Source organism: Brachypodium distachyon, chromosome 2 (assembly GCF_000005505.3).
Source record: "Brachypodium distachyon strain Bd21 chromosome 2, Brachypodium_distachyon_v3.0, whole genome shotgun sequence".
In the NCBI taxonomy this organism is placed as follows: domain Eukaryota; kingdom Viridiplantae; phylum Streptophyta; class Magnoliopsida; order Poales; family Poaceae; genus Brachypodium; species Brachypodium distachyon.
In genome coordinates, this window is record NC_016132.3 from 41,918,229 (window position 1) to 41,944,842 (window position 26,614).

Sequence of the window (26,614 nt, forward strand, 5' to 3'; positions counted from 1 at the left end):
TGAATAAACTTGCTATACCTGGATCGCATATTCATGCATCTATGCCTGCCCCTCTTGATTGAGAATTATAGCTAGGGCTACACTGTTTGCTAGTTAAGGGTATATTTGTTGTGTCAAAATCTGCTCTACCGAAATTTGACAACCATTGGCTAGCCTGCAAAAGATTTGCCAAGAATTTCTTAACTCTTGTATAGTAAAAAATTTGGTATTTCCTCCAATCCAAATTAATTGTCGTGGTTTTGTATAGATAAGGATATATCTACACACCAAACTGCGACAAAGCTGCCACAAGTAATTTGGATAGCAGGGAGTAAGATTTGTGAAGAAATCGTGAGATGGTTTGATAAGATTCCATATACACCATTGTTTGGACAACCAACCAAAGCAAACAAAGACCAAGGGTGTGTTTGGTTCTTGACTATTGGCCCCTACCAATTTTTACCAACTATTAGCTAGCAAAAAAATTGGTAAAAATGTGTTGGCCATGATATATCAAAATATTGGCAAAATTTGTGAAGATAGATGTAAAAGTATCTTCAGCAGGGGCCCTAAATAGAGTCCCTATCCAGTTTTTAGGGGGCGGAGGCAAAAAAACCCTCTTCAATAGGGCACCTAAAATAGGGAGGACCCTAAATCACCTCCTCAAGCCCCATCAGGGACCTCGAGGGAGGGGGAGGCTAAGTACTGGCTGGTGCGTTGTTGGGGATGCCCTTTTTCCAGTGATAAGTTGGTTATATTTAGGAGATTTCAGTTCCATGGACATGATTCGTCCCAAATCCCACATGCTGAGTTGCTTTTAGTTAGTTATTATTCATTCCGTTTGGGTTTATAAGACCCACGAAGAATTTTAACCCAAACTTTGACCAAAAATTACATTGGTTATATGAAATTATTGTGGCACAAAATATATATTGTTGGATTCGTATTGAAAAACTCTTTCTAATGGTAATTTTATATACATATACCAAATATAATTTGAATAGTATTGGTCAAAGTGTGGCAAAAACTTCAATAGAAGCCTTGTAAATCCAAATAGAGGGAGTATCCTTTTATAGGGGTTGGAAATAGCCGAAGTTATCTCGGATTGGCCAAGAGCTACGATTCATCAAATCCGAGTTCAAAAGTGCAACGCTCATGCTTTTTTATTCTAAAACTTTGGCTGGCCACCTTCACTTCAGGTTGCGCAAATAAAGGTCTAACGGTTCGAGTCTAACTGAGACATTCTTGTGTAGGGAGTTAAAAAAAATTGTGTGTAAGGGCTTGTTTGGCATAAGTAGATTTCACGGGATTTCAAAAGAATTTTAAAGTTTTTAATTAAAATGTCGTGAAATCCATCCATGCCAAGGGCCTAAAGGTGAAAAGAAAAATCGGAGCCAGGGATGGGCAGGTTAATTCAGAACGTGATCGATCACACAGGCGTAAAGCCGAGTGGGAGTGGCGACGAGAAGAGACAAAGAAAGCGGCTTGTAGCTTGCGCGTCGCAACATGGGCACAGGGCACAAAAGTGGAACATGGGCACAGGCCAGGGAAATCTCACCGCAAAGTCACTCAACTCGAGAGCACAATGCCTGAATGCCATCGTCTGGGTTAAAGAAAGACAAGGGCAGCACCGCAGCAGGCCAAGCAGTTGATTTTCCCCTTTGGTTAATGTGTGCGTTGGCGACCCCAAAAGGACTCACGCGCGCCACCAAAAGAAAAGAAGAGAGGCCGGGGGCGGCATCCATCGCCATGGACTCGCGCTTCGGCTTCCGCTTCTCCTCCGGGGATGTGGTGGGTTGGGGGATTTTGCGCGCGGGGCTCTCGCCTTCGTCTTCTTCTTCTGCCTCGAATCATGGAATCCAAATCTTTTCATTCATCGATTTCCCGTGTTATTTGCAGACGTCGGGGAGCTCGCTGACGGTGGGGGAGCGGGTCTGCGCCGTTTTCTTCCCCTTCCTCGCCATCGCCGGGGCCGTCTTCTTCGCCCTCACCGACTGCATCACCGACATCTGCCCCCCGTCCTCTTCCTCGCGCCTCCGCAGAGACTCCTCTGCTTCGTCTTTCTTCCTCACGGTCACGGCCAAGAAGAGCCGCCGCGACCACGACCACCTCCGCCGCCGCCGCATCGGGCCGGGATGCACCTCCCTCGATTTCCACAACCTCGCCCGTCTCGCCGAAGAGTCCCGATGCTGTACTAACAACCGTCTCTTCTTCCCCCCTCGATTTCTTACCTGGAATTGTTTGCAATGTCGTTTGATCCAATCTTCTTCCTTTTCTTGTTACCAATTGTATTGAATCTAGTCTCGGTGAACGAGGTGGAGGCGCTCTTCGAGCTCTACAAGAAAATCAGCTGCTCCATCATCGACGACGGACTCATCCACAAGGTAATCGCTTCAGTTCTTACATCTGACGTGTTCTTGGGATTGGTTGATTCTCGCTGTTATTCAAATAAACGGGCTACTGCTTATTTTTATGTTTTGAATGTTAGTCCACCCATGTTGTTTAATCATGTATACCTCAGTGTCTTCCATCCGTCCTCGCTGTTTTAGGTTTTCAATCTGAAAGAAATTAGCGTGCTTGGGCTCATCAACAGTCACGAATTTGATAGATGCGATGTCCAACTGAACTAACCGGATGGACTGCATGTGGTAGATACTTTCCTCACCGGATGGACTCAAGGGACACTGCCAAGCGAGCAATAGTATAAAATTTGGCCCAACAGCCTACAGAATTATTTGCCTGTATTTTTCCATGTCAGCTTGTCGTGTGGCCTCCATGTGCAGTGCGACCTAGCATAGTCACTGCATCTCTGTATGTTTCATTGTCACGTACTCACACTCCTCTTTGTTGGCCCTCTTTATCAAAAAAATAAACAGTCCTCTTTGTGCTATCCGAAGTGACCGGACATGAATTTGATTGATGTTATTTTATTAAGCTAATGCTGTAGTAGTTTTACATTTTACTTTGACATCTGTGCAAGTCAATGTCTGCATAAGAAAATTAATTTTATAATCTCAGCAATATCTGTTCTGCATGCACAAAAAATGTGTGGGAATGAAAAATTTAGTCGATTTAAAAACACAGAAGGAACCGGTAGAGCCGTAGAGGTTTGGATGCCCTTTTCTGTATGTACACTATGATTGGAGTGTCAGAGATATTTTTTTTTCTTATCTGTTTTGTCTGTTGAGTTTTATTTAGGAAGAACTTCAGCTAGCATTATTCAAGACTCCTAGCGGACAGAATCTTTTTCTTGATAGGGTGAGTGTTTGCAGCTTCATTTTGCTATCTTTAAGTGCTACAAGTAAATTATTTACCATGTCATACTCATACACAAAGCTATTGTTCTCCTGATTCTTATGAAATTATTCCCATTGCATTTTATTGTACTAAATAACATCGTTCAACTTTTCCTTGGCGATCCAGGTGTTTGATTTGTTTGATGAAAAGAAAAATGGAGTAATAGAGTTTGATGAGTTTATTCATGCTCTCAGTGTCTTCCATCCATGTGCACCGTTGGAAGACAAGATTAATTGTAAGTATGGTTCCTGCAGAAACTACATGATTGACATTAACTTGCCGAGATATATTATATTTACAGTTGGGGCTCTCTTTCTGTGTTGTTTCAGTTGCATTTAAGCTGTATGATTTGAGACAGACTGGCTTCATTGAGCGTGAGGAGGTTAGTTCGTGACGATGTTCTGTTTTTATCAGCACCATGCATGTAGCCTGTAGGGATCATTTTATGTTTAACTCCAGCAAGGTGATCTATTGACATCCCTGTTTTTTAGGTGATGCAAATGGTTATTGCCATTTTGATGGAATCTCGTTTGAAATTATCGGATGATCTTCTTGAGGCCATCATAGATAAGGTAAGCAATCATTTGCTTTGGCTTTTCTGGTTATTTATTTCCATTTCACATGGATGCAAGTTTCTACTTGATTCAGACATTTGAAGATGCTGATGCTGATAAGGATGGAAAAATTAGCCAAGAAGAATGGAAGGAGTTTGTACTACGCCACCCTAATCTATTAAAGAACATGACCCTGCCGTATCTAAGGTTCGAATCTGAAAAGTACATAGAAATCATTGTAAATATCGTCTGCAACTTATGTGCAGTATATTTAGAACTATTCAGAAATACATACATTGGTTGGCATTTTGTTCTATGAAATGTTCATCTGTATTTACTTTGAGCAATTTCTTGCCCACCTATACCTCAGGGACATCACAACAGCTTTCCCTAGTTTTGTCTTCAATACTGCGGTTGAAGACTAAACAGTGCAAGACTTGTACTTGTCGGTGACAAGTTGGCTGGTGATTATGGCAGCAGCTGAAAATGGAGATGCTGAGGAACATCACCTACCAAAGAATCGACATCGGTGATTGTTGATTAGAGAAGGCCATATGAAAATCAAATTGGGCAGCGCAGCAAACCTAGGCCCGTTCATGCCGGCAGATTGGCAATGAAGCATCTTATCCCACGCCTGTTGATTTTTCAACTGTACATACCCTATACCTTCAGGTCTCAGAAGCACAGGACAACTGTACATATGCAGTCATCTGCTTCCATTGTCAGTCATCTTATGAATACTGATATCTGGTATTCAATCTTCCATTATCAACACTATGACCAGGATTGGCACATCCTTGGGAACGTATGAGCTTTATGATGATGCATTTTCTTAAAGTGAAAACGTTTCTGAGACGCATACTTTTGCTTGGCGATAGCTACAACATAAACGCCCCAACAATCTGCCAAGTGTTTGGTTCATGGACCAATCATACCATCCGCTATAGCGATAGCAAGCAGATTTAGTGGATGTTGTTCCTTGGTGATGCAAGGGACAGTTTATCTATTTATCTTTTTTTAGTGCTAATCATAGATGTGATCTATAGTATTTATCCTTCCATTCGGGTTAAGATTGCACGGCTTGTTGAATAACTCACCAGAAAGCGAAGTCGCACAAAAGAAAGCATAATACCTATGATGCATATTTGACCAGTTGATCCACTAAATGTCTAAATCGTGTCACATCCAAAAGTTATCAACAACAAATAGAAAGGGAAAAAACAGTGGATTTGAACTCCATGAGCACTCTACATTAGTTAAGGTAACTACTGTCATCGCGGCAATGGTGTATGTGTCATTGTACATAGCAAAACATTTTGTTGACAAGAACAGGGCCAACTCAACAGGGGAGGCCTAGGTAAGTTGCTATCAGAGTATGTCAGTTTACACGGTTCCTAATCCAGTTTATGTCTCGTTCTTGATCCAACAAACAAGGCCTGGAACATATTATATCTGCTTATTGGATTGGCATATTATATCTATATATATTCTGATTGAGTTGCTTCCAAATGGATAACGCAATAAGTGTAGATGCCCCAAGCATGGGCTCTCATGACTTTGTTAATAAGCAGTTTTCCTCAGAAATACTAGTAATAAGCATAAATCCCTGCAACCTCTAAGCGTGGGAGAATCGACGCCCTCTCCACGCTGTTACGTGGCCTTATCCTGGCCGCCCTGTTGGGCCTTATCTGCGCCGCCGTTGATGCGTTTTGCCGGTCTGCCATTCTCGAAGATTCTCTCGCCGTGTTGCTATTTTTTCTTTTTCTTTTTTGCGAAAAGCCGTGTTGCTGTTGTCTTGGGCGGTGCTACTGCCGACTGCCTAGGCGGGGACGCAGCTTGCCTGTTTCGCCGGCGTGCTCCCACCAGACGTGGCGCTCATCCGCAGGGCCTCATCTTCTACTGCCTCCCCCGCGTCATTTTTTCTTCCAAGAAAAAAAAACAGGAACTAAAACCTGTTCCCCAATGGTAAAAATCGAGAGCAGAATCAGGAAACTTCTTCGTCTGACCTCACCAGTAAAAAAGAAATCTGAACAAGACGGTAGTCCTACACGTATCGCAGATGTACATTGTAGCAAAAAACAAATACAAAACTCAAGTCTTAACCTAGATGATCTAGCTATTTATTTAGGAGACAGCAGAGGATAAGCCGGCGGCGCGCTGGAGCTTTTCTTGGCTGCTACGACTCGATCCCTCAGAAAACGTGAAACGCTGGGCCGACCAAGCCCTCGATTGCAAGTCATGCACATGGGTCAGCCCACTAGTTGCATTGGTACTTTGGCAAACATGGCTAAGAATGCTGATGCATATCTTGATATTAAAGCATCTAGCCGGGCCCCCTATACTAAAAAACTAAACTTACGAAATTTCATCAAATTAGGCAAACATTCATCAAATTAGGCGACATTTCATTAAACTTGTAATAATTTACATAATTGAAAGAAAAAACCTAGTCGTCTAGTTGGTTCATCCACGAGTCGCCGTCGTTGTCGCTAGTGTCGAAGTTGAAGCCGAAGTCATCGTCGAAGCCGATGAGATGAAACCCGGCTCCTGCTTCACCGGCACGAGTGCCGGCGCCACCTTCTTCGCCTCCTCCTTGGCCGCCTCGGCCGCCTGCCATGCCTCGACCTTGGCCTCGGACGCGTAGCAGAGGAGCCGGCGCCGCTCCTCTGCCTGCCGCTCCGCCTCCTCCCTGCTAGCGCGCTCGGCGGCGCGCTGATCCGGGAACTCCTTCGGGTCGGAGTCGCCGCGGTGGTCGATGGTGGCGCTCTCGTACTCCGGAGGAAGCGCCAACTCCTCCGGCTCCGACTTCGGCCGCCGTGCTCCGGCCGAGGATGAACCCGGCTCATCTTTGATGAGCCGGCGGGGCGCGCGCGAGGACGAGCCGGAGCCACCGCCAAGGTAGCGGTGGCGTCCGGCTGGTGGAGGAGGGGGAGGGAGGGCCGGTGGAGGAGGGAGCGGCGCGCCTCCGTCGAGCCGTGGCTGATTGCCGGCGGCGATGTGGGCAAGGACGCTATTGATGGTGTGCCCCGCCAGAAGGCGCGCTGGCCGTCTGACGGTGCGGAACATCTTGGACGACGCGCTGGTGTTCGTCGGCGAAGAAACCGGCGTGAGACTTAGTATAAGTCTTCGGTAGCCGCATATAATGGAATAATATGCGCTGGGCAGTTTTGATAGCTCTGAATTTCTGAACATAACACGTGCGACCATATATGCAGTGCTCCGAGTATGTTTTGTTAGATGGAAACAAATTCCATTACTAAACTATACGAGCAAGCTCGCTCACAACAAGGTCTTGTACTCCTCGGAAAAAAGAAAAGAAGAAGAAGAAAAAGACAAGGTCTTGTACAAAGGTAAGGTAGCTAGGAGCACCATACGACTTGGGAAGCGTGATCCATTTTGCACCGCTGCCGCTAGGGCATCTGCTACTACACGATTACAGTAGCTAACATTACCGAAAAGAAAAGTTCATTTTAAACCATAAAAATGTTGAACTTGTCTGAATCAAACTCTACTTTCTAATCCTGAGTTTTCGGCACCTAACCTATCTAATCCCGATCAATTAAAACCTCGGCTCGAGAATACTTGTTTGGTTTGGACGGAATAATGACGTGTCATGAGATTTTGTGAGAAGCAATGTATGTGGGTCCCAGGTCGCTGTGGAAGAAAATCCTATGCGACCGGGTCGTTCTCTCCCGATCCATGGTCCCTAACCCGCTGCTGAAGTCTGTCGTCCAGCCTCGCCGCCGGCCATGTCCGACCCCATCCCCCGCTGATTTGTGGCCGGCAACGACCAAATCATGCCCTGATTCCGCCTGCCGCCGCCGTCGATTCCTTTCTACCCCGAGGTACTATCGGTAAGTGCCTAGCTCAATGCTTCTTCTTAGTGGAGGAAGCATGTGCTCTCTTGTGTTACAAGACTCGACTCAATGTGGTGCCGCCTCAAGCATATGATCTCTTTTGCTGCTATAGCAGCGGCTCTTTACTCTCCTTCTATCGTCGAGAGGGACACAGTAGGCTCTCTCTTGCAACACCAAGACACCCAGATCCTAAGCTGAAGACTTAGCCTTTTGTCAAAGGACGTGTATGTATCGTGGTCAGAGAGACAGAGGGTCATCAATTCACCTGCCGGCCGGCAGGTCCTCTCCCCTGCTCGCCCATCTCCATGGATGCGTGCGGCTGAGAGTACTCGTCGGTGCTGGAGGATGAGTACTCGTGGGCTCGCATGCCGGCGGCAAGACAAATCTCACAGGCGACGAGCACTGGGAAGAAGACCAAAGGAATATTTTACGGTGGATGATAGGTGGGACCTGCTCGTCAGTAGGTGCAGTGCTTGCTCACAAAATCCCAGCATTATCCCGTCCGAGCGAAACAGGTATTATCGGGCTAAGGTTTTAATTGGTCGGGATTAGAAGGTTAGGTTTGATTCCTACAAGTTTCAGGGTTTAAAATGGACTTTTCACATTACATAATGTAAAGTATAAGAGTGAATTTCACTTTTTGACCTTCAAGTTCCATTTTTTTAACAGTTTTGACTCCATTTAGTGCAATTTTCGTTTTTGATCTCATTTAGCCAAACTTGTGCCACTAATGCATGACCCTATTTGAGAGACTTTTGCCCAAATCCCTTCCATCCTGACAAGCGGACTCCACTTTTTTGGCTGATGTGGCAAGCTAGATCACCACAGTGTGAAACTCACCGCAAGTTGCCGGCTGCATAAGGCTATTGTTGGGGTAGAGGCACCCGAACGCGTTGGTGCGCCAGCCTCATAGCGTGCGGCACCACTCGCCGCTAGCGTTGCACGCTGCGTCGTCCCCGAGCACTATCCACTCCAGCAAGAAACCGCACCTCACCATATCCTTGTAGTCTCTTAAATGGGGTCATTATTGGCACAAGTGTTTCTAATGGAGTCAAAAAAACAAAAATCCCGTTAAACGGGTCAAATCTGTCAAAAAAAAGTAGAACTTAGGATAAAAAATGAAATTCATTGAAAGTTTGCTTTGATTTCCTCGAAAAGGACACTCTTCATGGAAAGATCATGATCACTATTGATCAGCACCGTTGACCGCTTGCGCCAAAAGGAGGGCATCAGTTTCCACTCAAATCCTCGTCATTCCCCAGTTTTGAGCCATTTCCAAAGCCTTGAGACACGCTTCAGCTTCCGCATGCAAAGGATCCTGGAGATGCTGCAACCTGCCTGCAACCAGAAGCCACTGCGTCTCCATTATGTGATTACGTGCAACAAAGCCCATCCGCCGGACTTCGCAGCAGCGTCAAAGCAGGCATCAAAGTTGATCTTCAGTGTGTCTTCTTCTGGGTGCTGCCACTTCTGTTCATCTCCACTCATCCCTTTTTAAAATCTAATGCATGCTTATTAATTCGCTAGTGCACCTCCTGCAAGCTGAACACACCATCATTTGCATTGATCTTATTACGAGTGCTCCACCAGACCCAAAGCAGCAGGGCCATACATCGATATACCGTATTTCATTTCGTCAGGCAACACGAGGACCGCCGTCAGTAATTACTGGGGGGAGTAAAATGCACCCCAGGTATCTATTCTTTCGTGAAAGTGTCAAATAGGTTCCTAATCTTTGAAAATGCATGTTTAGGTCCTCATATTTTGTTAAGTGGTTCATCCCAGGTCCCTTGCCTATATGCACAGCTCCGGCTGCATGACGTGGCTGCCACCTAGGCTTGAGCCCACACGTCAGGTGACGACGTGGCGTTGCGATCTTATAGAAAACCCCCCGCGTGTCAGATGTTTCTATGAAGAAAAATGTGGCTGTCAAGAGAAGGATGAGTTCTGCAAGAGTGCTAGAAAGATTCCGTTTTTGAATACATGCAGATGTCACTAATCCTAGGTGGCAGCGCCACGTCGTCGCCTGACGTGTGGGCCCAAAGCCTAGGTGGCCGGAGCTGTGCATACAGGCGAGGGACTTGAGATGAACCACTTAACAAATGAGTACCTAAACGTGCATTTTTAAAATTTAGGAACCTACATGAAACCTTCACGAAAAAATAGAAACCTGGATGCATTTTACTCATCCTTGAGACCAGCGCAGTTTAGCAACCGCATCCGGAGATCCTCGAGACCCATTCTGTTCCATACAGGTCGGACCAACTTACAACGCAGGAAGAGATGTCCACCATCCTCATTCAGCCGTAAGCACATAGGGCAGATAGGATCACAGTCCATACCTCTACGCTGGCTGTTTAGACGCATCGTCGGTATGCTATTTTTTGGGTGCCGTCTCCACATGAATGAAGCGTTGGACCTTTATAACCCGTTTGCCACCATCATTTAGGTCTAGAATTTTAAAATTCATTTTAAAATTCAGAAACTACTCCCTCTTATTCTAAATGCTTGACTCAAATTTGTCCAAATGTGGATGTATCTATTATTAAAAAGCGTCTAGATACATTTAATATTTCGATAATAATTTAGGATCGGAGAGAGTAACTTGTTTGGTTGAAATTGGTCATAGGAATTCAATCTCAAATTTCATGAAATAACACTATATCTAACCTCACTTCTTTTTAAAAGCCCATCATTTCTTTAAAAATGGCTCTCACTATTCAAATCCATGTGGCAGACAAACACGATTTTTGATCCGGGAATTCAACCAAGCAAATGAATTCCTATAAAAAAATGGATTTCATTTTATTTCTACCGAATGAAATTAAATGATGAATGCCAAACGAGCTGTTAAGGGACAAGGTGCTTTCCAAATTAAATTCCAATCGAACAGACCTGTTCCACTTGAACGTCTCGACAACTGAGCAAGATCCTTATCACAGCACATCCTGTACAATTGTCCGTATTGATAAAAATGCCAAGCCCACTGATCCTCCATATCCTCCCTGATTAGCAGAGCTAAAATAACATTACCAGTTCGACATCCCAACTACCGACGGTTGGATCAATCAGTTCTACCACCTTCTCAATAATGACAATCCTTCTTGGCGTTATCGGCCGTCGTGACCGGTGTCTGGGCAACCGGGCTAGTTCTTTTATATGTTTGCAAAAGAGACACATGAAACATTTGTCCCTGGCAACATAATTTTTTTTCATATTGTTGCAATATTGGTCTCCCGCAACATCAAAAATTAGAACTAAGCGGATAATGATCGGATAAAGATTATATCGGACCACAGAGTCCGAGTAGACCCGGATTGGATATGGACCAATACCGTGGAGTAAATACCGGAAAGAGCACACAATTTTCTTTCCACCATGTAGACAGCGCAAACAAAATATTTATCTAATGTTTCTTGTTTGTGCTAAAGCAAAGTGTAGCATCAAGCATTCAAACTCACAACTCACGTGCATACGACAACAATAAACAAGGACGGGAACAATGTAACTGCACGCATGGTAGCAAGATACGTATCCCGTGTCAGCGTTTTCATGTGGTGGTTGCGGTCATGCCATACACGTGCGGTGCAACTAGAATTATACTATATGTAGACTGAGGAGCAGTGGGTAGCTAGGACTTCCAATGAATTAATTGGCGGCATCCAGGGCGTCTCAAACATCCAGTGCAATTTTTTCTTTTTTTTCTAGAATACAACCAAGCCGGGCATATCATCGATTTAAGAGAAGAAATGCTGCAGCGCAGCTACAAGCCCGAAGGCTGAGTCCGAGTTAGATTACATTACCCACTATCTCTCCACTCCACACCACTATCACTAAACTAGCCAAAAAGTAAGAGGACGTCTGATAATCAACAAAAAATGATGGATGATCCACATCCGTCAAATAATAGCATGCAATACCATATCCGCTACCATATCCGTCCGATATTGACGGATATCCGGATGACCAATATCCTCAAAATGAACGTGCATTTGAATCAAAACTTATATGCACAATTTACTTACCTAGTCATGGGTGAAATCTTATGGTGGCGCGTGGGCCACTCTGTCCAGCCTTGAGACCCGCCGTTGAAACACATGCCATGAAACATGCGGATAGTAAGTGTTGACTAATCGGTGCTCTCTGCCGTCCCGGTCTACCACATGCTTGTGCTCAACCTTCCTTTGTGGGTTCTTAAAGCTATCGATAAAATTCGTCAGAACTTCCTGTGGATGGGTGCCGTGGAGGCTAAGGGCGGCGCTTGCCCTGTGGCCTGGGACATCGTTTGTCGGCCAAAAATGCTCGACGGTCTTGGGCTTCACAACTTGTCTTATCTCAACATCGCGTTGAGATCAAAGGCTCTTTGGCTCTCCAAGGTCGCCAGTGAGTTTCCGGCGCACGATCGGTCCGTCTCCCTCTCCCGTTCCTTCTTCCATGCTTCCTACTCCTCACGGGTGGGTAATGGGCTCTTAACCTTGTTCTGGAAGGACCGGTGGATTGACGGCGAGTGCATTGAGGACATGGCGTCGTCGCTTTTTCAGTTTGATTAAGCCCAAGGCGATTCTCTCGCGCACGGTGGCGTCTGGCTTGCCCATGGCCCCGTGGGTTTCAGACATTCGCGGTGGGCTCTCGCTCATTGCGATTGGGCAATTCTTGCGCTTGTGGGAGAGCCTCTCCCTCATGCCTCCTCTATCTCAGGATGAGGATTCCTGTGTGTCGAAATGGACTTCGAATGGGGCCTTCTCCTCCCGGTCGGCTTACCAGGCCCTATTCCTCGGAGCTTCGGCTGAGCGCTTTCACTTCGTGTGGCTATCTAAGGGCCCCCTAAAATATCAGCTTTTCGCTTGGACTGCCTTGAGCGATCTTTGCTGGACGGGCAAGCGCCGGCTCTACCGAGGGCTTGCTGAGGGTGCTACCCGCCCCTTGTGCGACCAAGAGCTCGAGACGATTGACCACTTGCTGATTCAATGCACTTATTCACGCCAAGTTTGGTTCGAAGTTGTCTGCCAGAGGCCTGGGGTCTTTTTCCCCTTCCTCCTCCGATTGTCTTCGGTCTTGGTGGGAGAGAACTCTCTTGGCTTGGCCGATCGTTTCCCATAAGTCGTTTGAGGGCATTATTCTCCTCACCCTTCGCAGCCTTTGGCTTGAGAGGAACCGTCGCATCTTCCATGACCGTAGCCTCCCAGAGAGGCAGCTCCTGAAGGACATCGACGAGGAACGCAAGAGGTGGATGACTGTGGGTTTGCTGCGAGAGTAGTTAGTTTTGACTGGCTTCGGTCATTGTATCTGTCGGCTTAGGCCTTTCTTCTTAATACAAATAGACACACCTTCCCGTGTGGTTTCCTAAAAAAAATCGCTAGTTTCATGTGGTCGGATCAGTTTCCATCAGGATAAAATGTTCAATGCATAGACGCAGCACACACTGAACATAGAAGGCATATATATAGACTACACACTGGGAGATAGAGATACACAATCTGTTAAGACTCGGGCCACACATGCACACGATGAACTGGGAGGCACGTATTCTCACTCGTGGTCTGTGCCGCAGAAACATTAAAACATACTCCACTACGTCCGACGACGAACATAACGAACGGAAACCGAGACATGGACAAGATTTGCGACGCTTAAAACTAAGCTGTCTTTTCTGTTCCTTCATTTTATTCCTGGTCCACGATCGACATAGCAAATCATGACCAGTTCATGCGCGGTCAGCTCGATCCAGTATTTCCGTGCCATCCCACGGTGGAACGTGCCATCGCCTAATAACCTCAAAAGAAAGTTAAACTAACAGGCCCGCGTGAACGCAGCACACGTCAGCCTTTGCATGCAACAAGTAAAAATTAACAGCCTGACACAAACAACATATCTGTTGTACCACACACGTGAGGTATAACAGAGATTCACCGTGACAGAAATGAGAAAAAAATTTCACACAAGTAGGTTAAGGACTTACACAATCAAGGGACAGATTTATTTTGCTTTTTGAAAGTGGGATATCCCGGCCTCTGCAATCAAGGGATAGATATACACGTACTTCAATTAAATTGGTTTGGGTATAGTCTTGAGAGGGTTAGCCATGGACAAGGTCACCCCAATATTCTCCGACATATCAACACCATTTTGCTCAGTCAACATAGGCAGCGCCCATTCGAAACGATGCAGCAAAATGGCGAGTATCACATGCAGCATCCTACTGGCGAGGGGCAACCCTAGGCAAATCCGCCTTCCACCACTGAAAGGGATGAACTCCAAGTCCACTCCTAGGAAATGGACCTCCTTGTCGCCCAGAAACCTATCAGGGATAAACTTGTCGGGCTCCGGCCATACCTTGGCGTCGTGGTGGACCCCCCACAGGTTCATTATGACGGTGCTTCCCTTGGGGATGGTATAGCCATGCACTTGCACTGACGCGGCAGCCTTGTTGGGCACGAACGGCACGAGCGTGTGCAGCCGGAGTGTTTCCCTGACGACTGCTCAGAGGAAGGGGAGATGGTCAATGTCGGAGTGGTCAACGTGTGTCTTGCCGCTGTCGACGCTTCGGAGTTCCTCTTTTAGCTTTCTCATGGTCTCTGGGTTCTGTAGTAGCTCTGCCATTGCCCATTCGACTCCATTTGGGACCGTCTCGATGGCCGCAAGAAGTAAATCCTGGAAATAGTTAATGTCTCAGGCGCCTGATTTTTAGGAAAGTACTTAAATCTAAGTTGATGTATCAAAGCCGTTGGACTATATAATATCTAGATGTCATTCTCCTCTCCTCTTTCCATCGTTTGTCCCAAATCTTAAAACAGACACCATATCTAATAGGTGAGGAATCAACTTATCTCTACCTTAAAATCAGACAATATAGACAAGAATTATGAAACGGAGGGCCGGCGGAGTAGTTAACAGTCGTATATGTATCGAGCATGTGCATGTGTGCCTGACTGACAAATGTTCCGTTAATTTGCTTGCTTACGTACCGTGAGAAATGCTTTCACCGTATCGTTGTTGATGTCTTCATCCTGTTCAGCCATGTCAAGCATGGCATCCAAGAGGTCCCCGTTCCGACACGCACCGCCAGCAGGAGCAGAAGCTGCTAATTGACGCCGGTCGCGCCTCCGCCGCTGGATCTGCACGTCGATCAGCTGGTATAGCCCTCCCAGCTTCCTGGCGAAGTTGCGGCGCACGCCCTGGAGGTCAGCCGCGGCGAGCACCGGGAAGAAGTCGGAGACGTTGGGTTTCAGCCCAATGGCCCCGACGTGTCGCGCAAGGTCGTGCAGCTCGCGGTAAGCTGACGCGTCCACCTGGCAGCTGAACATGGCGTGCCACAGCACGTCCACCGCGGCCCGGGACGCCACGTGGACGACTTGCACCACGGACGACGCCGCCAGCTCGGAGGACACGTGGCTGACGACGGCGTCCTGCAGAAGGTGCACAGGCCGGAGCAGGTCGAGGCGCCTCGCTGAGAGCAGATTCTCCGTCCCGACCCTCCGAAGCGAGCGCCACTTGTTGTGGTTGGGCGGCAGGACGAAGACGGAGTTGGCGGCGTGGCCGGCGCCTTGCCACGCGTCGGGCGGGACACGGCCGGCGAGGGTGAGGTTGTGGGTCTGGAGCACCTCGCGGGCCGCGTCCGGGGAGGAGACGACGATCACCACGGCCGTGCCCAGCCGGAGCGTCATCAGCGGGCCGTGGCGCTTGGCGAGACGGGCCAGGGAGCGGTGGAGAAGCCGGCTTGTGCATGCCACGTCCAGGAGGTTGCCGATGATCGGGAGCGGCAGCGGCCCAGGAGGACCACGAGCGTTGCCCAGCAGCTGGAACACGTAGCGTGAGACAAGGAGGAGGAGCACCAGCGAGGACACGCAAGCAATGAAGATGGCCATCATATCGTGCTAGCTCTAGCTGCGACACGCTCGCTCGCTCACTTCGTGGAGCAAACTGAGAGCCTAACGGACCTCCATTTATAGAGAGGAAAATTGCCCCGGCCCCATATAATTATCAGCCTGCGCATGCTAATTAATCCATCTAAACCCACCCAAAACCCACCGTACCCACGTCGGCCCAAGCAACCGAACCAATGCTCAGCTCTAACCGACACACTGCAATAGGCTACTGCTCACTGTTTTCATTATGAAAATCACAACGAAAATACAGCGTCTTTTGGCACCCAACAGCAGCAAGAAAAGACACAGGGAAAGAGGAAGTTCTGTAATGCGGTTAAACCCGCCACGAACCCAATCCACACCATATGCCATCACGTATGCTGTATTTCCCAACCCAAACTAAACCATGAATCAAGTTAAGATGTCCAAACCAAACCGCATCATACGAGTTTTCCATCCACACCACACCAAACCAATTTAGAAATGTGAACTGGACCCGCGGGTTCAAACCACGGGTTGGGATTGGGTTGGCAAACTGCGTTAACACAGCAGCACGTCAGCGCTATGATATACTATCCATTTGCGATTTAATTTGTTCACGTCAGCACATCATATGCGTACTTAATTTGTTCATCATGCACGTTGCAAAGCAACATTAAGTAGTCTATCACTCTATCCAGAATTATAAAATTACAAAAAATAGTATTACATCCATTTGGCCATCTCCATTAGGCTCCCAAAATCAGTTGTGGCGCTGCCGGGTACGGTTGAAATGTTGGAGTGCTCTCAAAATCAGTTGTGGCGCTGCCCGGTACGGTTGAAATGTTGGAGTGCCTGATGCATGTTTGCTTCTGCGGCTGTAGGAAATGTGTTGATGAACTAAATGACCATGTAGTTCTGTAGATCGAGTAAGTGCTGACTATACCGTTTTAAATGTAAATTAGCCGTTTAAAATTCAAAACACCTGTAGATGATCAATTTTTTACTCCATTAGACAATGTATACACATGACTAATTCAAAACACCGGTTATTTAAATTTTTATGTCCCAGCAATCCATTCATTTATGAACATACATATCCGGAAGTTCACATGCACTTTCATAAAACCGAGAGTGGATTTTTAGCTCAGTAGTACCGCTGCACCACCCCATGATGAGGATCCAAGGAAAGAACGTGCAACCTCTGGATGCGTACTAACTGTGCATACAACATAAACAAATCTTGCTTTGGGAGCGGGCCGGGACAACATTGTTTAGATTTCTTGGCTCGTTATGCGCTGACAGCCTGACACCTGACCGCTTTCTGCCACGGCCCAACAGGTTGATGTTACTTTTTTTCTTCTAGCAGGCCAGAAATAATTCATATCATTCCCCCACCTTTGTCTATCCAGGCGTGCATGAGGGGGTAGTCAACGTACCTCCATGACCAATTAATACAAAGCGAGACTCAAATTAAAATGCGACAAAATATTATGATTAACATGTATTTGGATATGCCTGGCATACTTTTCTTGTTTTTAGCGACGACATAGATTTTACTCAGACGACAGAAAACACAAATAAACTACTCTCTTTTCAAAATATTATGCATTGGAGGTTGTGCAGTCAACTCTGACCAACTGTGTCAAAAAAAGAGTTAATATATGAATATTAACCTAGTCCGTGTCACTGAGACTACTATCAAAATTATTTTTTTGCTGCACCTATTTGACGGTGCATATGTTGGTGTTTTATTTATAAACTACTATCCATGGGCAGAAACAGGAATTTCCTGCGTATCTGTGGACAAAATCTGACGCCACGGTCAGGGCCTACAGGTACACCATCCATAGCGCGACCCTGTTCCATAATTAACACCGCGGCCGGTAATCACACTGCAACCTGAGCCTGGCTCCCATCCTGATGCCTGGTTCCAACGGCTGCTGAGGGTGGTGCAGCGGTACCACGGTCCCAAAAAACATTTTCGCATAAAACCTGCTATGCAGAAGTACTCCATTAGACGCAAAAGAAAACGCTTACACACATGCATAGTGACAGCCATCGATGGCTAACAGCCTAACAAGCAAGCAACACAGGAACAATATGGATCTGAAAAAATTGCCATGGCACTTCATCTGCAGCTATGCGTCCAGAGCGTGAGCGGGGAACAGATCCAAGGGAGCATAGCGAGGCTGGAGCAGCAGGGGGCAGAGGGAGTTAGGGAGCTCGCGTGCGCCGGTTGCCAAAGCTCAAGCGGCGGCGGCGGCTCCGTTCCGCGACGGCATGGAACACCACACACTTGGCCGCTGCCATCATACTCCATGGGCGCTGACGACGGAGGGTGTCAGCGACCTCTTCGACTGGATGGGATAATGGGCCGTCTTGTTGGGCTTGACTCACCTGGATCCTAAGAATTGAACCAACTACATATACCTGGAAGAGGCTACCAGAAAAATCGGTTTGGACCGAACTCTACTGTTCATCTTCCTCCTCTAATCCCCACCTTTCTTTGAGTTTCTCTTCCAATTCAACTGTAATTCCAACAAATCCTTGAGTTGAACTACTGGGATCCTCACACCTGGTATCAGAGCCATACACCACCCTTCAAAATTTCCCCCAAAAATCCACAAATTACCACCAGACATCTCTTCCTTCATGGAGCACGAGACTCGCTGATGAAGGCGATGCGAGAGTTCGCCATGGCCGAGCCCAAGAACTGCCACAAGGAGTGGACGGCGTACATGGCGCTGGTGAAGGCGAAGGAGACAGCAGCACTCGCCTCCCCAACAAGCGCTACCTCGCCTCCACACTCCCGTGCATGCCCCGTCGCCACATCAGCATCGGTTTCATCCACCAACGTCCCCGCCACCGGCCGCGCAGCCACGGCCACACCCTTCACAACGGCTCCACACACCGAGTCGCCGAAGGACAAGTGGGCCGCCAAGTTTGAAGCCTTGATCGACGAAGCGCTTGTTGCTATACGTGCTGAGTGGAAGGCGGCTGCAAACAGCCAAGGAACTTCGTCTCCGACGACCTCCTCACACGCCCCCGCAGCAGAGGCCCTGGACTCGACACCAGCCCTTGTCCGGCCTGTGTCCACCGTGGCACCAGCGGCTTCCTTCACCCCCGACCCAGCAGCAACAACCGCCACGGGCCTCTCCTTGCCGGCCCCAGGTTATGCCGCGTCTGCATCCTGCGACATCGACATCGACATCGACATCATCCTCAAGACGCCCGCTACCTGTTCGACGGATTGCCTGCAAGGCAATACAAGCGCAGCTTCCACATTGGGTGTCCCATGCGTTGGACAAGCACCTTCCATGGTGAGCGACACCATCTTCAACGCTGAGTCGCCAGCCATCGGCTCGACAGTATGCCCCAGCCAAGAGAAGGACATGACACAACAATTGGATGTTGGTTTGGTCGCGTCTTCTGCTACTGAGGGTATCGAGCTCAGCAACACTCTGATGGTGCCACGCCCACTCAAGTTCTTCATTGTGCAGAATGTCACGGCACTTGTCTTTGGTCTACTTGACATTGGCCTTCACATCGACATTGCCTTGAAGGGCCACAACAGCGACTCTGCTTCAAGCCTCCTCATCAAGACACATACCTGGTATGCACAGTGTAGATGTCCTCCTATATCATTCTATGGTCCTGGCCTTGTTTTAAGTGTTGCTCAACATGTGTTTTTGGCAATGAGCAATATGACTACAGTAGTTTCAGAGAAAGATTGGTTATCATTTCTGTGTGCTAACCTTCGTCAACCATGGCCTCCACCCTTTGGAGTACACTCTAGTGCATTTCTTATTGCGGCTCACATGCTGGATAACTTACAAGTTGAGTTAGTGCAGCTTCAACCTTGGCCCTCATGGCAGCTATTTCTCTCATTTCTCACTATGATGGGTTATTTTTGTGATATCCTTGTTTCCACTTCTTCTGAAGTTAAATGGAAGAACAGATTGGTGCTCAACAAGTATGGTTCTTGGTCCAACACTATGCTGTTCCATTCTCCTTCCCAGATCTCAGGACAATCTTGTGCTATTCCTGATACTTGTTACAAGTGTCTGATTCTTTGCGGAGGAATTGAGAGCAAAATTATCATAGTGCAGTTTTTAAATGGTTTGCCTGAGAGATATTGGTCCAGCAAGTTTTACTGCAAGGGGAAGCAGCTGCTCCATTGTGCAAGTGGCCATACCATCACTCTTCACCCAGCTGTAGCATCTGGGCACTCTAAAATTGTACCATCACTGCAGTCTAGAGGGACTCAAGCTACTGTTGTGTTTGACCTTGTGGCATCAGTATATTTGGTGGTTTCTAGTGCACATACAGTTCTGAATTTTCCTGGCACGCAACCAAGTCAGGTCCTTGTTCTTTGTCTTGCTTTGAATCAGATTATTGAATATTCCACAGACACGAGCTCATGGATTGATGCAACACCTAGTGTGGACCATGCTATTCAAGGCGGTTCTGAACTTGGTTATAGTTGGCACTATTTTCAGCTGGAGCTACTAATTGATGGTTTCTTGCACACCTTTGTTAGCCGCAACCTCAGTGGTTACATTATTCTATATGGTTCTGAACATATACAATTGCATATTGCCGGGTTATTCAGTCAACCACTATTGAAGAATTGGGTTCAGCTTTACCCTACTAGGAAGGCTCTCCTATATGATTCTACAGAATTCCAATGGCAGATCGCATGGTCAATTGGCTTAGTGTGCTCTGATACCTGCAAGCAGTACTTCACAGTAACACTGTGAGATTATTTGGCTCACGGTATGCACCTGCGTCTTCATCAAGCTACAGGTACCATGGTGTCTCTTAATATTGGACAAGGGGTTACGGTGCCATGGGATCCTGGTGGTGGTGTGGCTGGCTTGAGGGCAAGCCGGATTTTATGGAGGGGGGATTGTCAGCGACCTCTTCGACTGGATGGGATAATGGGCCGTCTTGTTGGCCTTGACTCACCTAGATCCTAGGAATTGAACCAACTACATATACCTAGAAGAGGCTACCAGAAGAATCGGCTTGGACCGAATTGGACGGCGGCTTCGGCCGAGGCAGGCATGGAGATGGCTCTACTGATCATCTTCCTCCTCTAATCCCCACCTTTCTTTGAGTTTCTCCTCCAATTCAACTGTAATTCCAGCGAATCCTTGAGTTGAACTACTGGGATCCTCACAGAGGGGCAGCCGGGAGGGGGAGGTGCGCCACCGCAGCAGTTCCGGCGGCCGGGAAATGAGGTCGGGGCGGGGGAGCCCGTTCCTCCCATCTTACGAGGCCAGAAGCACCGGTCACCAGAGATCAGAAGGGTGGGGCGCGTCGCTGGTGGGTTTTTTTAGGCCCGTCGCTGGTGGTTGTTGCGGCGGAGAGAACCCTGTTTGTTCTGTCGATCGGGGAGAGAGAACTGGAATAGAACAAACCGTTCAGGGGTAATTGTTGTCTAATATGGAAATTGGTGGGAGGGTAAACCGGTAAAAAGGGCGGTTCGGAAACGCTGCAGCTGAACCTCGATTTTGCAGCTTCCGGGTCGCAATGTGTTTTTTAGGAGCTTCTTCTTGGAGTAGTCCAAAATTGGATGTTTGTTTGGGCTCCGGTTTTTATAGCACAAAAGTTGTTGGAGCTGTTCCTTGGAGCCCAAACAAACACATCCTTAATGCTCAACTTAAGCTCTTTCGTTATAACAAGGTAACAAATCATGTTCATTCAACAGAGGAATTTACCATTGAATAGGAAAACATACACAAATAAAACTACAGAAGATGATTTATATAAAAAGGAAGTGAAATGATACTTACCCACATGCCCAACATTTTCCATCGCATTACACTTTGTTAGGATACTGGCAAGCAGATCCCAAAAAATTCGCCCTTGCCAAGTAGGAAGTAGCGGCGGAGAAGGTTACTTGCGCTGGATTTTTGACTTTCTGTTGCGTGGGAGAGGGATAGATGGATGGGTCGATGTTGCACGGTATTTCAGCGGCTTGTCGCCGGGGAAAGAAACATGCGGCGGCAGGAGGCTTCTGTGGGGAGAGTTGGAAGGGCGATCTGTGACGAGGAAGGCTGCGACGGCAGCGAGGAGAGATGGAAGGCGGCAGGCAGCATTGGGAGGCGGCGACGGGAAGGGCAGGAGGCGACGATGGCCAATGGATAAGGGCGACCTCCCCATGCTGTGTTGCCGCGGAGGAGAGCCTGGGGGACATCGGTGGCGAGCAGATTGGGAGGAAGACGAGGACTCAGGAGGCGGAGTGCTAGAGAAAGCAGGTGGCGGCAGGGCGTCGGAGGAGGCAACCTATTGGGTTTGGTGACGGGGCAGTGCTTCAGATGGGCTAAAACCCAAGTCGACTTTGAGTCCAACTGAATCGTTGTGTTTTTTTTAGATAACAGTGCACAGCAAAATCGCTGCCAACCGAGAATGCAGCGGGTGCTGGTGCCGCGGCGGTCATGGTTTCGCCGGCGGGGGCGTGGGAGGGGACGGGGCCGGCGGCGAGAAAGGTGGCAGGAAAGATTTCGTCTGCCATGGTGAGGACGCACGAGAAGGCATTGTGGAAGGTGGGATGGACAGTTCAAATGGGGTGGTAGTCACAGACATGAGGGCCAGGGATATATATCAAGTGCGGACGAGCGACGGTCGTTTCTCGTCCAACACAGGCGCAAAGCCGGCCCAAATTTAGGTTGGGAATTTGTCTTGCCGGACTGAAAAACAGACACGGGCGGAAATGCGTCGCCGCACTGGGCTGCTATTTGGTCCGTTCGGACCGAAACGGACCAGTCCGGATGTAATCGGTCGCTCCACTGAAGTTGCCCTAAGTGCATGTATCAACATCAGTCAGCACATCTATTCCGTACCACTTGTGTCATTCTCCACAGCTCGGCCTGTGTCAGAGCCTGAATGAATGCCTCCCTTCGGCCTAAGAGAGTCGTGCAGGTGGTGCAGTTTGCCTGCTCCAATACTATCCCGAACTACAAAAGCGCAACCACCGTCACTCATGGTTGCATCGAAAGAGCCGTCTATATTGATCTTCAATAAGTCACTAGCGGGGGGCTTCCACTTATCAAAACTACTCCTTCTGATTCTAAATTTTTGTCGTGAAGTTTAAATTGGAATGCTACTCTCTTCGACCATAAATTTCTTGTCGTGGAATTCTGTCACGACAAGAATTTAGATCAGAGTAGCTTCTACCTGTGGCTTATTCGTCTGCAAGAACTCCTGGAATTAAAATGCCCCCCGTGAAAAAGAAATACTGTGATTCAGGTGTCGATTGTCCGATTGTGCCGATCATGATGGAGGGCCAGGATTAAAGCCAAGTGAAGAGGGAAAATTACTTCACGCAGGCATCTTGGTCTCGCCGCCGCTGACAACCTTGCCGTCGCCCCGGACCGGGATCTTCTCGTGACCTCGTCGCCATGGCCACCCCCGGCAAGCCCGACCCGGCCGCCGCACCACCAAAGGCTCCGCAGCCAGCGGCGAAGGGAGCCTTGATGCGCCGCGTCTTCCCCTTCCTCCTCGCCACCAACGTCTTCATCGGAGGTGAGAGAAGGCACTTTCCCCGTCCTCGATCTCTTTCTTTTCCAATACTTCTATCTCTACATCTGTTCACTCTCCGTCGTTGAGCTTGCCTTGTCGGTCAGTGCAATTTGCTGCCCTACCAGTCTGTCTGCAACTGCTAGGGTTTTTGGTGTTATTTCCAGTGTAGATTTGCGCAAAGAAAGATTGAAATGTTGGTTGCTCGCAGCAAAGATTACTAGTTAGCTACGAGTATAAATTGTTAGGAGCAGTTTGTGCCTGTCGGGTGGCTCCAGCCTCTTGCTGAACCCTTCATGATTGTGCATCTGGGTCACCTACTAGTGTTTGCTGGACAGATGTGACATTTCACTAACAGGGAAGTGGATATGGGATGATGAGATTGAAAGGATTATGAGCACATCTGCACATACTAGCTGCAGGATTGTCTAACTCTGGTGGGTTGACATGACCGTAGTTAGTTCCAAACCTGGACAGCATGATGGAAATAAGGATGTCAATGGCGTGCTAACCGGCGCCACCAAGCCCGCTCAACCAGGCTTTCCGCACGTTTTTAGTTTTAGCGTTTTGTCTTTCTCTGTCAAAGTCTGCTTGTGCACAGGGGTCAAACGGGCTCTAACGGCTGCCCATTGACATCCTTAGATGGAAAACAACAAACGTGGATGTCTTTGTCTTATGTCATAGTATCAGTGGGACTATATGTTCAGCTGCTCACATATAGCTGAGTACTTTGTAGAATTTTCTCTATTCTTTCTTTCTTGTGATAAAACCTAGACCAAAGAACTATAGCAACCAATGATCATTAAAAGCTATTTTTTATCAATGAATGGAAACTAAAGATATAGTATTAGCATTGGGTTTATCTTTATGCTAACTGAAATTCAATAATGCACGAATAGATGGTTCAGAAGTCAGATTGTGGTAGTATGAGTGTGATCACATGCCAGGTGATGAAACATGAAATCCACCGGTGGAGTTTGATGCCTACAATTTATTTTAGAATTTAGGTACTCAGTATTTCATTATATCTTTCCTCATTCAGCACTGCAGACCAAAAAACCACAAGGAGTGAATGAAATATCACCATGCATACCCCTATTAAATAACATAATACAAACATTCAACACACATAGTGAAAAGGATAATTGTTATTTTGAAACGGATAATCCTGAGTTTTGAGGACACACATAATGAAAAGGAGGGAGTATGATGTTTATGTGAAATTTCGAATTTCTTAGATAGAAATTTACCATAACAGGTGGTGTCCGCTCTATGGTTCAATATAGAAGTAATAGGTGGGATAAACTCAACCTACTCCAATCTGATCAGCTCAATTTTATTTTTATACAAAAATCAGTGTTTTCTTAAGGAGTTCACCTTTTTGGCCTTTTCACTATTTCAATGAACCATGTAATCAAGTCATCGTACCTTGTAGAGTTCAGAAATTATGGTGTCCAATACTCACAATTCTGTCATCAGGGGATGTGCTGGCTGGCGACTTGCTTGATTTGCTTGTATCTTGATTGAGATGGATGGGATAGACATATAGTTCACGTATGGCAGGATGTATTGTGATGACATTTATTTAGTAGATTTCTTCTCTTAAAAACAAGGAAAGTACTGTAGTGCTCATGTTCATGATTTGACAATAACAATTGGTAGCAACCTTTGGGTTTATTCCTTTCTGTTCTGGGAACAGAAACCAGACGTTGCAAACCCCAAACATACTACATTGAAGGCTGCAGTTTGTGAGGGAGCCATGAAAGAAAAGATGTAGTACAGATTATTTTGTTGCTAAATAATAATGGGCTGTTAGACACTAACATTTATAGCACCGTGCTGTTGTTACTGGACAGATTACTCATGCTGTGTAGGTCTACTGATAGAGACTAATTTCTGCTAATGGCATTTTTGTCACTGTGCCTGATCCTTTCCCCTTTCCTTTTTCCTTTCCTCTTCTTTTCACCTTCATCTTCTTGCACACAATAATTCAGGGGTGTACTTATATCAAGGCATGCAAAAGAACTTAACATAGTTAATCCAGGTAGGCATGCCTGCTGCTTTATTGATTGGTCATATCCACTGTATTTATTACTGCTTGGTCATCGATCTTCAGGCTCTGAAAGCTGTCACGAATATGCATTCTCTAGCACTTATTTTATCAGATGTTTACTCACATCTTTCTGTTAGTTGACATCCTTGTAATATGCAGTTTATGTATTTGCGAAGACCTACAAAAGAGACCAGGACAAGAAAATTGCTCAGACCGCAGCTGCAGCAGCGGCGGTTGAAGCATTGTCATCACCTCCTGCTGCAATTACTAAGCCTGCAGAGCCTACTCCTCCACCCAAAAAGGTACTCGCACCGCCATCAGAAGATGAGCAGCGCCAGGTCTACAAGTGGATGCTGGAAGAGAAGCGGAAGATCAAACCACGCAACACTGCTGAGAAGAACAAACTCAACGAAGAGAAGGCTCTTCTGAAGGAGATCATCCGGGCAGAGTCCCTCCCTCGTTTGTGGTGATTTCATCAGCTCTCATGCGGGCCTTGGATGTTCTTTTTTTTACCCTCTACAGTTCCACCAAGGCTGTGTTGTCAATCTAGTCTTGTTAGCTGGCACTAATGGTAGGTTTTATAAACTGATACATCATCATGTGATATCCAACAAATTGAGCAACTACTCCAGTCTCCCTGAAACTGTTTCCTTTTGCTGCAAATTAGCTTGATAGGGCTATTCTAGAGATATTCTTGATTGCTTGAATACTACGGGGCTGTTTGATGGCCACTAGCCCGACTGAGAGGCTGCTGGAGATGTGCTTTGGATGAAGGCCTGAGACCCCACGTCCAGGTCTCTCTGAATTTGGTTGCAGAAATGAACATGAACATTTCTAGTGTGATGACTCGTTGAGTATGCTTTCAAACACTTCCTATTTTGTTCTACAGAGGTATAGAAGTAAGCTCATGGTAACCCCGTTATTGTACTTTGAATTATGTAAAACTATTGATATGACCTCTCACTGCACTGGTCATGTTTGCAGATCGTTGTGTGGGCAGGGAAGCTCTCGCTTATTTTCTGTTTTGAGTTAAAATGGAAACTATCAACTTACAGAGTTGGGATCCAAAACCAGCCACTCTCAGTATCAAGGCTCAAGCCAAATTTCACAACGCTCCGTCGGCGTCTTTCCCAACGCCGCCCATCGATCGTACTTCGTACGGCACGGCCGACCTTTCTCGGATCCTTTGGCTTTCTTTGCCCCATCGCCCCGATCGGCCGTCCGGCCTGAGCCTGACCTGGGCACCTTCTTGCCTAGCCTACCCGCAGCACGTTGGCGCTGACACCGCTAAGATCGGAATCTTAATCGTGCACTCGCCCCGCCGGCCTGCTGCTGTGTTGCCGAGGACACGTTACTACGTATGTGACCCATGAATCCATGATTGGCAGGCCAGTGGGCGGCTCTCCCTGAGCTGCCACGGCCTCGGCACAAGCACAACGAGCAGTTTTGGCCTACTCTGGGTCACCCCTCACCCGGGACGACAACGCCATCAGAAGCTTCAAG

The 26,614-nt window shown here is 47.3% G+C and overlaps 4 protein-coding genes and 1 pseudogene across 6 annotated transcripts; 3 read left to right on the plus strand and 2 right to left on the minus strand.

Annotated features, from left to right (window-relative positions):
• Positions 1-1,545: 1,545 nt before the first annotated feature.
• Positions 1,546-4,689, plus strand: LOC100846918 (calcineurin B-like protein 9). 2 transcript variants are annotated; one of them, XM_003569206.4, is made up of 9 exons: positions 1,548-1,770; positions 1,879-2,170; positions 2,281-2,363; positions 3,178-3,237; positions 3,403-3,511; positions 3,606-3,658; positions 3,768-3,848; positions 3,925-4,037; positions 4,201-4,689. In XM_003569206.4, the coding sequence occupies exons 1-9, from the start codon at positions 1,573-1,575 to the stop codon at positions 4,253-4,255; spliced, it is 1,044 nt and encodes a 347-aa protein (XP_003569254.2). In that variant the 5' UTR covers positions 1,548-1,572; the 3' UTR covers positions 4,256-4,689. The 2 variants fall into 2 exon arrangements, with proteins under 2 accessions (XP_014753551.1, XP_003569254.2); XM_014898065.2 differs by lacking the exon at positions 3,178-3,237 and having other exon boundaries at positions 1,546-1,770.
• A 1,604-nt stretch (positions 4,690-6,293) lies between these two features.
• On the minus strand, positions 6,294-6,896 carry LOC104583281 (protein VASP homolog). The gene has a single exon (XM_010235122.1). The coding sequence runs from the start codon at positions 6,894-6,896 to the stop codon at positions 6,294-6,296; it is 603 nt and encodes a 200-aa protein (XP_010233424.1).
• Positions 6,897-13,320: 6,424 nt separating this feature from the next.
• Positions 13,321-15,587, minus strand: LOC100837250 (annotated as a pseudogene).
• Positions 15,588-17,215: 1,628 nt separating this feature from the next.
• On the plus strand, positions 17,216-22,930 carry LOC112270827 (nuclear pore glycoprotein p62-like). 2 transcript variants are annotated; one of them, XM_024459161.1, is made up of 2 exons: positions 17,216-19,147; positions 22,789-22,930. In XM_024459161.1, exons 1-2 carry the CDS (start codon positions 18,207-18,209, stop codon positions 22,928-22,930), a joined length of 1,083 nt encoding a protein of 360 aa, XP_024314929.1. In that variant the 5' UTR covers positions 17,216-18,206. The 2 variants fall into 2 exon arrangements, with proteins under 2 accessions (XP_024314929.1, XP_024314928.1); XM_024459160.1 differs by having other exon boundaries at positions 17,256-20,340; positions 22,789-22,904.
• On the plus strand, positions 22,836-26,079 carry LOC100821305. The gene is made up of 2 exons (XM_003569207.4): positions 22,836-23,064; positions 25,271-26,079. Exons 1-2 carry the CDS (start codon positions 22,941-22,943, stop codon positions 25,579-25,581), a joined length of 435 nt encoding a protein of 144 aa, XP_003569255.1. The 5' UTR covers positions 22,836-22,940; the 3' UTR covers positions 25,582-26,079.
• The last annotated feature ends 535 nt before the right edge of the window (positions 26,080-26,614 follow it).